A 14,306-nucleotide genomic window follows, 5' to 3' on the forward strand; every position below is an offset into this window, starting at 1 on the left:
TATTTATGTAAACCTGTGTTGGAACTGTGTCATTCAAAATTCTTACACTCTTTTTGATAAAATGTTTTGTCTACCTGTTAAGGTACAGTTGAACCTCAATTATCTGGACCTCAATTATCTCATCTAGTCCCAACGAGTACAGATAATCAAGGTTTGACTATACATTGGTAGGGAAACTGTTAATAGTCCATTTTACAGTTGTGTGCTTGGTTGCCAAGCCTTTGAATGGGAGTGAGGCTAAAGATGACCTTGTTATGATACAAACTTTGCCTTTCAAATGTAAATCTCTTTGTTATCATGCTAACTAGATACAGGTCTCTATCACAACAAGGTCATCTTTAGCCTCACTCTGAATCAAAGGCTTGGCAACTAAGTACACAACTGTAAAATGGCCTATTGGACCTGTGTGTACATGTAGGAAGTCAGGCTGATGGTTTCTAAAGAAACTGTTTGGGGCTGCATCAGTGGGAGTAACGAAATAATTTGAATATATCAACAAAGTTGAAATGGTAAATTGACCACCGTTACGATTTTAAAAGCTGACGATTCGAGTGTTAGCCCTTCGTCAGAGCAAATAGAGGAATTGTGGGTTGTGTGTAGGAAGTCATTCAGCTGTGTCAATTCAATACTAAGTTTTATCAATTCAACACTATTTGGGAGAAATATCAGTCAAGAAGTTTTAAATCTGGCATTGGCATGAGTACAGATAATCAAGGTAGGGACACTTTTAATTGGACCAGTGTGTACATGTAGGAAGTCAGTCAGCTGTATCAATTCAATGCTAAGTTTTATCAATTCAGCACTATGTGGGAGAAATATCAGTCAAGAAATTTCAAATCTGGGGGCATGTGGAGCATATTTTTACAAAATATTTATGATTGCATTCACAAAAATTGTTTGTACCACGCATGCAGACTGGTCACTGGAAACCTTCACACTGTGAGGAATGCTTCCAGTCCAGATCGAAACCGTTTTTCATGAGTCAAAATACTGAAATGGTATACTTTGTTGATTAATCTACTCCCTGCAATCCCTAGATTGAGTGGTGGAACATATATTTTAGGGAAGAATTATTCCCCCCTAAGTTCTCCTTAGAAGCCATAGCTCAGGTTCATCCAGAAAGAGGGGGGATTGGTGTTTCAGGTAAAGAAATCAAGAACATAATTATTTTCAAGTGAATAAAAAATATGAACTGGTGAAAAGGAAAACAATTCTAAAGCCTGCTTTTGTTGCACAAAAGCAAAATGGTTTATCCCTGATGTTAAGTTTATCGTTTCTATTATCCAAAATATTGCCTGATCTCAATTGAAAAGATCCGCTCAGATGGCATTTATTTTTTAATCTTGATGATGGCCCGTTTTGTTTGGTTTGTTTTGTTTTTCATCCTGTTTGAACCAAGCAATGCTCAATTCAAGCTGTGGACTGGAATTAGCATAATGGAGAACCCTGTTGTAACAGTATGTTTTGTCTACCTCCAGAGAAACTGTGAACTTGAATTTTGTTTTCTGTAACGAAAGAATTTTGAACGATTTAGCCGCAGGTAGCCCAGCTCGCAAAATGAACCTCCATACATAGAGAGGGCAAAGCAAATGAACTCGGTAAGACCGAGCGGAACGGCCCTGCGTCAACTTAAAAAATCCACACGATATCAAAAGGAACAAGCACTTAAGCGAGTAAGTTTGTTTTTTTATTCAAAACTAGGTCAGAATTTCAGGTGAGAAAGCGACAGTATATTCCCATTTAAAACCTTACATCTCACCCATTGAGCAGCGTAATTTTGCGAGCTTGGGCTACCTGTGATTTAGCTGGAAAAGAAGTCCACTCGCGCAACGGACTTATTAGACGAACAGGGAGTGTTTGTTATCTTTCTTAAATTTTATTTCCCATTGATTTAAAAAACGTTCAACTCAACAGCTGTGAACTAAGGTCGACATTCACTGTAGCAACTTCTTTCTCGAATATTCCTTCATCAGAGCGCCGCAGTCGTTTTTCATTTTCCATAAATTACCTTTTGATTAATTAATAACCATTTTGACGCAAGTTGAACTAACCGAGAGGCTTGTTTGATTAATACAGCCACACTAGCAATGCAAAAAGATGAAACTCGCGCCAAAATATGTGTATAATTTTCTAAGCGTGTGTGTTTCCATACACTCATTTCCCTGTTCCAGAAAGGGTCCCGAAACGATCAAACAATAACACCGGTTGTAGAATCGCCTCGAGGGGCTTTTAGCAAACGGGAAGTCTTGTCGTTCAGCTGTTTTATGAAAAAAATAATCCTTGATTCAAATACTGGTCGTGGAAACTCTGAAAGCTTTCGCGACACTAATCAGTATTTCAAAGTAATTTTAATTTACCGTATGGATATGCTCGTCGGTGATCTGAAAGGTAACCGGTTCCTGAAAAGATGAAACCCCGAGGCCGTATCTTTTTTTTTTTTTTTTTTTTTTTTTTTTTTTTTTTTTGCGGGGGGGGGGGGGGGGGGCGGCGGGAATCACGTGTGGCACTAATAACACGCGCCGGGGTCAGGTAAAGGCCCTTAGCCGGAAGTGGGGATGAAGGAAACTCTTTTGAAATCCTTCTATTTCATTGCCCTTTATGGACGAAAAACTGTAAGGGATATGGTGGTCAACCACGGGGCTCGGTTTTCCGTATTCAGACAGCACATTTAAAATTAGATTTCAAAATTAGATTTCAAAATTGGTGGTGCTTTCAGCAATACCATGTATAAGACGCTGAATACGCTGTACACCCTGTCGAAAATTCAAGACCTCAAAAATTACCCCTAGCGTGTTTAGGGAGAACTTCCTCTTCTCTCCTGTTAAAAGCCAAATGATTGAAGGGTCCCCTCCAGGAATGAAACGGGTTTGTGCAGAACTATTAATTATGGCCTCCTCATAATTTTGTGGTCTTAAAATATTAAAAAGTTGAACAAGCACAAATGTAGGAAATGCAAGAGACACTGCGGATTTGTTTCAATTTTATTGTACACACGTTTCTATTTCTATTGTCACGAGCGAGCGAGGATACACGCAAGGAACTCGCGCGTTTTCAACTTGCGTCTTTTGTTTTAAGCAGCTGTCTTCCGTATCGTGTCAAGTTCGTTCAACAGGACTTTGCAAAAATTCGCTCCTCGATAAAGGCGATATGATACATGACAAGAGAAAAGTTTATTTTTGTTAGGGTGGGTTAATGTACTCCACAGAATGTGAACCCACGGAAGTTTGCACTAAACCAACGAAACTGTAATGAATATTTAAGAAGCTGATTGCGATAGCGTTTGGCTTAGAGAGAGTGGATAGCGATAGTATCGCTTACACGACAAACCTAGACCACTTATTGATACCTATCCGCAACGAAGCGTCAAATATCAGTGAAAGAACAAAATCGTAATACTGGTAACTGAAAAGATCCTTCTCTCTCTTTCTCTCTTACCCCCTAAGTCCTCAACCTCCCCTCCCTCCATCCGATTCATTCCACCCCCTGCTCTTAAGGCCCGCGAAATAAACTTGCTTTCAGGGAAATTTAATTTCTACCCGGCTTTGCTATCGAAAACTCGTCTTTTCACAAGTTTTAGATAACACGCCGGAAGAAGAAAAACAGGAAGAGCAAAGGCAATGATAAACAACCTGGTTTGCTGAGACAAAATAACCTCTTTTAACCAAAAGAAAAAATTGATTTCAAGTCAAAACAAGTTTAAGCGCAGCGCCGATCCTACATAGATCATGTGGCTGTCAAAATCGTAATTATCGTTATAAAAAGCCGACAGCAAGCGTAAGTTCCGCATAACATTGAGATGTAGTTACAACTTCCTGTATTAAAATGAATGGTAATCTTGTTTATCGAACGTTGAATAACTTGGAACGCTAATGGTTAGTATCCAGTTTTAGAACTTCCTCTGGTTCAAGCAATATTCATTTCGTGGCGAGAATTGCAACGGTGGTGGGCGTCCGTAAATCTTGCTAATTGAAACGATTCAACATGTTGCGCTCAAAATTTCAGTCTGTTTTGGTGAGCGTTGTTTGGGTTTGCTTTATTACACGGGCGCAATGTTTTGATAATTTTCACAAGGAAAAATCGAACCGAGGCTTGAACGATTGTGAACAAAGATGTCAGAATTATGTTTCCACGGAAGCTTCCATGGGGAATTTACAAGTAAGTTTTTTCACTCTGAGATTGTCTTTAAATTGAGGGGCACATAAAAATCACTTTGCCTGAGTATTGATAATTTTCAATTTTCGATATGAAGTCAGCAGCTGCCAGAGGTGATATCTAGACAAAAAAGGCCAATAAAGAAATGTAGATTTTTGAAAATCTTGTACAATACTGCCTTTTCTTATGTTCTTTGTAGACGATTCGATTTGTATATTTTTGAAAGGGCGCGCTTCACGAAATGAACCCACATTACAAAAAAGGATTTTGGACACACGTATTTACAAGTTTGATCAATTAGAATTTTACAGTAAGTTTCGAAAACAATTCTGTCCTTAGTATTCATTTATTAAAGGGAATTAGGCTTTTCATGATGTTTTCTCTTTTTTTAAAAGTCATACTGATATATTTTCATATACGACGTTTCAACAAGTAATAGACATATCTTTAAGTAAACTGTTTTATCATGTTAGGTTGACCTCACAAGCTTTTTACAGAAAGCTTAATTGATATGAAAAAATCTAGCTGACTTTAATTTTTATTGGCCATTTCTGACATCGTTTCAGTTTTTACAGCTATTAGTGGTTCCTTGTCATCTAAAGCTAATTAGGATATCATAGTTTTTTTCTGGGAACTTGCTGTCGCGAGGTCAATAAGAAGGGAATGCACTTATTCCTGATATTGTTAGAATCCATGGAGGCACTCAAATTACGAGGTATTTTGAGACAGGGCTAATAACGTGTCGTGTAAATATGAAACGACATGATAGAACAATACTTTCCGTGCAAATCAGTATAGAAGCTGTATCAAGTTATCACAAGAAATAGGACGTCTTAAAACTCATTAATAATTGTTTAGTTCGCAAGACGATACAAATTGAAAAAAAAAAATGCACGGAATTTTACGGACGAAAAACTCAACGAAAAAAAATATCCTGGCTAGGATGTCCTGCTCTCTCAGTTCGTCCTTGTATAAACTTTCAGTTAGTGGAGGTTCTTGTCCAATTTATTTTCCATCCGGGTCCGTTGCTGTCTCCAAACAAAAATTAGAGGCCTTTGTTGTATCGCGTCATCTGTGTTTCTTCAACTTCTCACTTGTAAATTTTAAGCCATGTCACTTTCTCCTTGTTTGACAAGAACTTGAATATTTTCCTCTCGATTTTCAGCAGTCAAGGCGGGCGTGTTTGGGAAAGTGCCGATCTTCGAACGAAGGTATGGGTCTTGTTATGAAGAGCACGCTGAAAATTAATGGGCATAATTTCAACACTTTATGTTATCGCTACACACCGTGAAAGATTTGCAAGAATACCACTTGAAGATTCATTCATTGCTTTTCTTTCAAACGTTGCAGGCATTAATGCTTTCTTTAGCCGATTACAGGCTGAATATTTCCGCCACACTTGTCAACTAAACAAAGGAAAAACTCTGAAGCATCAATGCCTATCTTTCTCTCGGACTGTGACTGACAGAATTGGTACTTTTCTGCCTGCATGCAATTTTTGGATCACGCACAGCATAGAATAAACAATAATCTTTTCACAAGTCAATTAAAGTATTAATCACGAAGAGAGACGTCAGCAAATATTGCGCAATGTACCTATTAGAGTTTGAGGTCTGCTCTTTATTAATTTATATTTACGGCCTTGCTTGATACTTCGAGCCTTTAAAGATTATGTAGAGCTCTATTCCCCTTTTCAGAGCTGAAAGCAGTAACACTGAGAAGCAACCGTTTTGTGAGGAGGTGCAATGTCACAAATCGCTTTGAATTCGAGCTTTTATTTTTAAAGGACGAGATAATTCGGGGGGGGGGGGAGGCGGTGAAAAAGGAGAACTTCGTAATCATGATACGATGACCTAACATGCTGTGTGATCTACAGGCCAGGGAAAAGCTTTCTAAGGCAATTTAGTCCAATTCTAGAATAAAATTTACAAACAAATAATTTTTATCACACCAAATTATTGGACTAAGTACTCTGCATTTAATACGAACATTCTTCAAACGCCATAGGCCCCGGAGGTAGTCTCGGTAGTGCAAATCAATCTTCAGGTAAAACTCAGCAACGCTTTAATTAAACTGCAAACGGATAATGTCTGCCTGAAGGCGTAATTTTTTTTTCTCATTCTAGTCGAAAAAAACTTTTATCACTAGCTTCATCAAACGGCTCAATACAGATTTCTTGTTGAGCAATGCCTCAAAGAGTATCTATGAGTATTATCACTAAATTTAAGGGTTTTTTTTTTTTTTTCGATTTTAGAGAATTCGGAGAATGCTAGAACCACGACCTCTAGTCCCAGGACGCGCTCGACCTCTGAATTCTTGAACTCTGTAGATTCACCAACTGCAACAAATGCTTCTGAAAACGGTACGAAAGACATATATTATAATGTAGCTTGAATGAAATGTTTAATTGTTAAATGGTAAAGCTTCTCTTATGTCTAAAATTTATTTACAGCCAAAGGTAGACTCGAATTTAACCCACAAACTCGGTTTTTCTTAGTAGTGTATAGAAATGCCTGGGAATTAAAGATGGCGATTGGTTTTGCCGGGTACCAAGGCTATTTTTTAGGTTCCCAGTCTAACTTTGTAGTTTTATGGCAGTTTTTAAATAAACGTCAAAAGTTATTTAAGACTTCATTGGTTTTATTTCACATCGCCCTATGATCGGCCGAGAAAACTCGCGCCATCTTCTCAATCAACCAATTCGATACAAAGCTGAAGCTACTAAAGGCTTGGTCATTCGCCCTTTTAGAAGAGTGCTTATTCTTGCTTTGAGTTATAATTGGCCCGGACTCCTTGTGGTATCTACTTTTTGCTTCAATTGGTCATTGGAATTACTTTGGTTTTGGTTCACGACACTCAATCGATACGCGCTATGGAAGTCGATTATCAATTAAGTATGCGATTTTTGCCTGTTCGGTTACGCAAAATGATGCACCGTATTAGATCTAGGCACGATTTCCACTGCTCTCTCGAGTCCGGTCTTTTTCGTTCCTCCCCGAGAAGAGACTGGGTTCGGGGATGAGCGCGGGCTCCGGTTCCCACACTAAGCAAACCGAATAGTTTTGGCTTGTATGATTAGTTGTTGTACCGTAATAATTGTCATGGTAATCAAGAGCATCTGTCTTTCTGGTCATAGCTTGTCCGAAAGGAGATCAGTATGCTCCCAGATCAGACGAAATCGTACCAGGGGAGGTGACAGAGGTGGATGTAAAATTCGTGCAGGTGAAGGAAGGAGACAGCCAGGAATGGGTAGCGAGAGTGAACTGGACACGACCAAAAGGTAACAACCTGGGTTTGCTTTTGAGTCACATGTAATAAGACTTAGACTACTCTGATATCCTGTGTTCCTTTGCCTTTATAAACGCATATTTTTGTTTCTTCTATGCAAAACGGGTACAACCCTTTGAAAGTTGAAGGGAACCTAAGCTAAGAAAATACCTCTGTTTATATGCTATTGCAGTCAATCAAGTAAACATGACTCATTGAGTTTAATAGTAAATTAATATAATTTTCAGAGCTGAGCAAAGAGTTTCCAGCAATCTGATTGGTCGAGCTGTTCCTTAGTGACGCCATATAAACCGCCCCACGCGGTTTATATATAAAATGTTAAAATAAAATGTTAATAAATGTTACTAAAATGTTATGATTTTAGAAATTTCTCCGTTGTTGAGCACTGAAATTATACTAAAACAATTATTCGCCTCAGGTTCGGTGAATATTGTCGAACAATCCCCTCGACTTCGTCTCGGGGATTATTTGACGATATTCACCTCGCCTTCGGCGAATAATTGTTAAATAGAACGCGAACATAAAAATTCATATTTGTGTTGGGTTTTTCTTATCTTTAAAGATTTCAAACCAAATAATGGAAAAATAGTTGAATAACCCGTATTTAGCAAAAAAAAAAAAAAAAGCACGTCGTAAAATACCCGGGATTGGTTAGCACGAATGCAGTGGTGGGTCGCTTCTTAACCGTTTCAATGTTCGCCCGAGCGCAGACGTTTCACCGCTGTGTGCTTTCCTAGCCGTTTCGTGCTACGTTAGGAACCCATAGGGTTTCGTTTGTTCAGTAACCAGTCAGGTTAATTAAGAAGAGTGATTTCCTTGCGATCTTATGTTGTTTCTTTTTTTCTTCTTCTCCCTTTTGTAGACGTGAATATTACGTCTAAATGGCGTGGATACATCGTAATATGGTTCTCAGAAGACTCAGATAACTCAAACCAATTTGCAAAAGTAACGAACTGCAAACTGGTGTCCAAGGTTGGAATCTTTTTCTTTCTACCTTAAGTGAAAAACAATTAGAAGAAAAAAACATCATAGACGAACCTACTTTTGCGCATCTCTCGGCTATCGGTTCAGATGAAATCCCGGTCTTTAGCCGTTTCTTTTCATATCACGAGCTCACAGTTTTTAGATATGGGGAGGTAATTGATAGCGGGGCTCCCACGCTCGCTTCACGCTCCACGCGCGTTGGGCAGAGCCCCATACCCATGGAATATGGTCAACCTCTTTTCGTTTGGTTGTCACGTGACTGACGGAGCGTACGCACGTACGTACGTGCCTTCAGATTGCACGGGTAGGGTAGGGGATAGGCCTAGCCACAAGTTGCCGATGAATCCCAAAAAAGTTGCCAATAAAAGTGCCAAAAAGTTGCTATTTTTTTCAAAAAGTTGCCGAAAAGTTGCTGAATTTCCAAAAAGTTGCCGAAAAGTTGCCAAAATTTTTCTGCTTTTCGTAACTTTTTTGGGTGTTAAAGATTAAAAATTCGCACATTGCTTCTTATCAAAACTCTATTTGTCAAAGTTCAATGATAATATCAGAGGTTCTTTCCATTTCACTTGATCAACAAATAGTCACTGCAATTGTCCGCCATCTTGAAAAACGTGCAACGTGATACCGCTGACCTCGTAATAAGGCATCACAAAAATCAACCCACAGGGGGGGGTCCTAATTATTGTATTTTAGAATAAATTGAATAAATGTCTATCGAAAACTGACCAATGTGGCTCGAAACGTGAAGAAAGTGGCTACAAAGAACCTCAAAAAGCCCAAAGTTGCCGAAAATTCTAAAAAGTTGCCAAAATTCTAAAAAGTTGCCGAAAATCTCAAAAGTTTCCGAAAAGTTGCCGAGCAACTTGTGGCTAAGCCTAGTAGGGAAGACTATAAAAACGAAGGGAGGGGTGTCTCAGGCAAGTCTTGGCAAATGCACATCTTTTATGTTATCATTAATGTTACGAATTTGGGAGCTCCGCTTTTAGGCTTGGCTAAATCTATATATTATAATATTTTCACAACAGTTGTCATGTCCTGATGATTCGACAACCTCGTTCCCAGGGCCTTTTCCCACCCCCCAACAAAGGGAAAAGGCCCTGGGAACGAGGTTGGATGATCCGGGTTACGAAAATGGCACGGGCTGAATTACTGAATCAAAATTCATTAATTATGTCTTAGTAAAAACTATGACAGTGTGTCAAGTTTGACCCAGTTTATAATTACATACAAAAATGCTTGAAGATCTTTATCTCTTATTAAGTGTACTTTGTCTTCTCTGGGCTAAGCTCTGACTACCACTCATTGTAAAGGGAAAAGAGTAAGTCTAATTAATCACAATTCACTTCCTTTTAGAGGTTGAGCAAATGATGTTTTTTCTTTCTTGTTTTTTTCTTCGCTTTTTTCAGATTAAACCACGTTTTAACATTAGCGAAACAGATGGATGGAAATATCCTAACACTCTTTACCTCACCGTGAGTGAATCGTTGTATTGAGATCTTGACACACTTAAAAATAATCACAACTCAGTCTCGTAAAATGAGCAAACTCTTGTTCTATTTTATTTTGGCATACCCTCACTGTAACTTAGAATTTCTTTCATTCCACCTCAATTAGTTTACTGCTTGTGAGTGGAAATACTTTTTCTTTGACATTCTACATGCTTAATGCTACATTATTTGTTTCATTACGTTTTGCCCTTTAGATTGTTGCTTTGCCCACGCATCTACAAGAATTTCCATTGCAAGACTATACGCCTCTCAGAGCAGGTACTGAAGTAAAATGCCATGTAATCTGCATCAATTGTTACTTCTCGATATTCGTTCACTCATTCACCCATCCATTTATCCATCCATTCATCCATCCATCCATCCATCCATAAATTGGTGCGTTTGTGGGTCCGTCAGTCCGTTCGTACCTTTTTCTGTTCGTGGCCCATTCAGTTAATCATTTGTTGGCCTGGATGCTTGGATTTCTAACCGCTGACATTTTCTTAAAACTGTTTTTGCTTTTAGGTTGGAGAGGCGGGAAAGTATACAGTCCAGCGAATTACTCTAAAGGTAATTTAACAATTCTAATCCTTACCGAGTGTTACCATCTTGAATGCCGTAATTTTATGCTGCCTAGCCCTTCCCCCGTGACCTGAATAACAGAATGAAAGCGAGGCTGGGGTATCTTCCGGCCTTTATGAGCTATTGAGCCATGTGTCGCACAAGTGAGCGTGTTTACTGAGCCGTTGTGGTTTGAAAACGAGTATGAACTATGAACATGATGGCCTTAAATCGGAAATGGTTTTCAAGGGAACCACCAACATTAATTTAGGTATTTGATTGAGGGAAACAAAGAAAGAGAATTGACAAAAAAAAAAACATTCGATCTGAATTTTTCGAATGAGTTTTGCTAATTCGTGACGCTTTGAAGGATAGGTCTGAGAATGGATTAAAATGACATGTTTTGGCCTGCAATAGGAAAGACCGAAAGACCAGAGGGTAAACCACTATCAAAGTATTACCCGCGACTAAGGGCCTCTTCATATGAGCCTGGTTGACCGGGCTGGCCCGGTTTCCGAGATCTCGCCTTACCTCGGCCTTCGTAAAATTTTTGATGTGTTCATATGAGAGGGCGGAATTTTACAAAGAATTTAGAGGTAAGACGAGGTCTCGGAAACCGGGCTCATATTAAGAGACCCTTAGACCATCTTTTGTTTCTCCAAAGCTCTGATCGATCAGATGCAAAACTAAAAGCAATCGAGGCTAGGTCGCTGGAGTCCTCCCGCAATTTAAGAAGCGTGGTCGTTTTTTTACTTTGAGTTCTGATTGACGGTATTTTCCTTTCTTCTGATTGGCTGTTGTGGCTACTCTCAATTGGTTTTTGCTTTACGAACCGCCTCCCGGTTGACTCATTTGGTTAGAGCGCTGGACTGTTGTGCGGGAGGTCGAAGTCGATAGTTCGAACCTCGGCCGGATCAACACTCAAGGTCTTAAAATAACTGAGGAGAATGCGCTACCTTTCTCTAATATCAAGAAATGGATAGACATTCTAGTCTTCTCGGATAAGGACGAATAAACCGTAGGTCCCGTCTCCTGCATCTATTAATTAGTTAATTTGGTTAGGCAGGGGACGTTAAAGAACCCACTCACGAGATTACTGTGATGTGGTCTGGCCTGTTTATTGGGAATTAGGGAGAGGGGGCATCTTCAAAGTTTCCTTCAATTGTTTGTAAACCGCTGATGCAGTCCGGCCAAAGTCCCCCGAAAAGTGTTGTGATGCGCATTTGATCATATCCACGTGTTAATTTGCGCAATATAAATATTCAATTATTATTATTATTATTAATATCAATCGAGAAGCGCTCTAAGAGCTAGTGAGAACAAAAAGTAAGACCGAACAAAATGTCCAAAGCGCGGGAAAACGCGGGCGACCAAATCGTGATTGGTTTTAGTTTTGCATCTGATTGGTTGAGAGAATGGCGCGAGGTTTCTGGGCCAATCACAGAGCGAAGTGAAGCAAAAGCAAGGATTACCCGTACTTTTGATGTTCAATTAAACTTGCCCTACTACCCTGAACCGAAAAAGTGTTCTGTTAAAAATGTTTTTACTGACATGCATCAATATTTCAGGTCATAAAAGTTTCAAAGAGAAATCCTTTCTCGTGATTCTTGCTGGAGCTTTGACGGGCTTTTCCATGATTCTGATCTTGTACATCTGCCTTACCAGGCGAAAAGCGTACAATGGGGGCAAACTGCTCTTGACAAGCAAGAAAAAACAAGAAAAGAGAGAAGACGAGCTAAAAAATGAAGCGGTTGTGATTCAAAACCCTTGTTCTGGTGTTAAGCACTTCTTGTAGTTTTGTGGCCTTAACTGTGTTTAACGTGTACATTTTATGGGAAATTTTTTCACTGTTAAAGTAATACATAATAGGTGTTTTTCGAAAGCTTTTCTAACCAACAAGGGTTTGATTTCCTTTCCAACAACTTTCATTGAAAGAGGAAGACAGTAATATTAAAAAAAACTAAAGGTAGTAAAAAAAAAAAGATCTGTCCTTCATGCATTCATTATTTTATATACACTTTTATCTATGTTTTATTATAGCAAAGCTGTGTAAAAAGAAACGAATAGTTTCTCTCTGTTTATTTTCTCTATCGTCTTCTTGCTCGGGGCTTGAAGAAACAAAAATGGCATCAGTTAATATGACTAAAGAGGGAGATAATTTTTATATGTGAGGGTGTGCTGGAGTTTGCATGTGTTTTTATTTCAAATTTTGTTTATTATCAAAACTACGTACGGTTTGAGGAAAGCACCGGTCAGCACACGGCTATTAAAACCACCTACAAGGTTAGGTCGACTACGATGTTATAAGCAAACAATTGTAATTATTTAGCTATAAAAAATGAATTGATAGCATGTTATAAAAGCATATATTCTCCCGTGTTTGAAATGTGAGAAATCTTTATTTTTTGTCTTTTGCTCAGCTTTATTAGAGTTATGAATATCACCTTCTACTGAAAGGCGAAATGAGGGGGTTGTCCTGGGCAACCTACACCCATTTCTCCCTCGCGAGATAATTCTTTTTTCAGGTCAACAACGTAAGAAGCCTATGTGTTGGAAACATGTGCATCCTACAACCATACCTGGCTCTTCCCCTCCCGTGTCCAGACGATCTCAACTAATCTGTTTTTCCTTTTTTTTTAATACGTTGGAAACATAAACGAGGATCTAAATAAGCACCCTTAATTTGTTAGTCTTCCTGAGTCTGACCAAAATTAAATTTGACGAAAATACCAATGTCTGACCAATAAACTCCCGTACTATTAGGCCACTTCTCAAATAAGCTACCCCCCCGTCTAGAACTTAAAGTCCAAGCAAATCCCCCCCCCCTCTTTTTCTATCCCCCTTACTTTTTCCTGCTTCTCCCTTCCCTTAAAGATAGCCCCCAAAATACAACAGGAAAATTTGAGCTAAATGCAGCAACGCTAAAAGTGGTGGTAGTGCTCCGTTGGTTACGTACGTTGTCTACAACGTTGGTTCCTCCCTCGGATATGTGAATTATTACTCGAAGTTTCCAAATGAAATACCCGAGATGAAATTCCGGCCTGGCTTTTTTCTTTTTTTTTTCTTTTTTTTTTTCTTTTTTTTTCGTTCAATTGCAAATCGCAGTCAAGTCCTTAATTAACAACCATGCGCGACGTTTTGACTGACGAGCACCTAGCATTGTGTACTACCAGAAGAAGAGACGTTTTTACGGTACAAATTCAGCACAGATACTGTTTCTTCATGTGGTTTTTTTTTTTAGTCTCCTGGATGAAGAAATATATCATGACCGCACAACCGTTTGGTTTTAGAGAGCAAGTTTTTTTCGCGTCCTAAAGGCTCTTTTAGATACAAATCGCACACGCTATGAATAAAAATTTTTTGGCGCAATCTACAAGTGTGAACAACAGAATGGTGCGTACTGGGAATAAATGACTAAATAACTAAACAATTATGGGCTAATTAAATATGCAATGGCATATTGCAACAGATACCGTATATACGTATGATGCACGATCCCCGCAGTAGATAGCACTATTTAAGCAATAGCGAAAATCAGACCTGAAAAAAATCAGGCCTGTACGGGATTCGAACCACTGACCTCTGCGATACTAGTGCAGCGCTCTACCAATTGAGCTAACAAGCCAACTGGGAGCAGGCCGTTAAGTTGATTCGTAATAAACCCGTGAAAGTGATAAATCAGATACAATGAAATATATGAAGTTCATATATTTTGAACAGCGGTATTAGATACGTATGATGCACGATCCTCGCAGTAGATAGCGCTATTTAAGCAATAGCGAAAATCAGACCTGAAAAAAATCAGGCCTGTACGGGATTCGAACCACTGACCTC

The 14,306-nt window shown here is 39.0% G+C and overlaps 1 protein-coding gene across 3 annotated transcripts; it reads left to right on the forward strand.

The window, feature by feature from the left end:
* The first annotated feature begins 106 nt into the window (after window positions 1-106).
* Window positions 107-12,858, forward strand: LOC111321391 (uncharacterized). Of its 3 annotated transcripts, XM_088734654.1 has the most exons (10): window positions 107-715; window positions 1,535-1,673; window positions 5,318-5,363; window positions 6,407-6,514; window positions 7,289-7,432; window positions 8,303-8,412; window positions 9,831-9,896; window positions 10,127-10,190; window positions 10,437-10,481; window positions 12,041-12,858. In XM_088734654.1, exons 2-10 carry the CDS (start codon window positions 1,590-1,592, stop codon window positions 12,265-12,267), a joined length of 894 nt encoding a protein of 297 aa, XP_088590780.1. In that variant the 5' UTR covers window positions 107-715; window positions 1,535-1,589; the 3' UTR covers window positions 12,268-12,858. The 3 variants fall into 3 exon arrangements, with proteins under 3 accessions (XP_088590780.1, XP_088590779.1, XP_022779991.2); XM_088734653.1 differs by lacking the exons at window positions 107-715; window positions 1,535-1,673 and adding an exon at window positions 3,779-4,155 and having other exon boundaries at window positions 5,321-5,363; XM_022924256.2 differs by lacking the exons at window positions 107-715; window positions 1,535-1,673 and adding an exon at window positions 3,782-4,155.
* The last annotated feature ends 1,448 nt before the right edge of the window (window positions 12,859-14,306 follow it).

This window comes from Stylophora pistillata, chromosome 10 (genome assembly GCF_964205215.1).
Source record: "Stylophora pistillata chromosome 10, jaStyPist1.2, whole genome shotgun sequence".
In the NCBI taxonomy this organism is placed as follows: Eukaryota; Metazoa; Cnidaria; class Anthozoa; order Scleractinia; family Pocilloporidae; genus Stylophora; species Stylophora pistillata.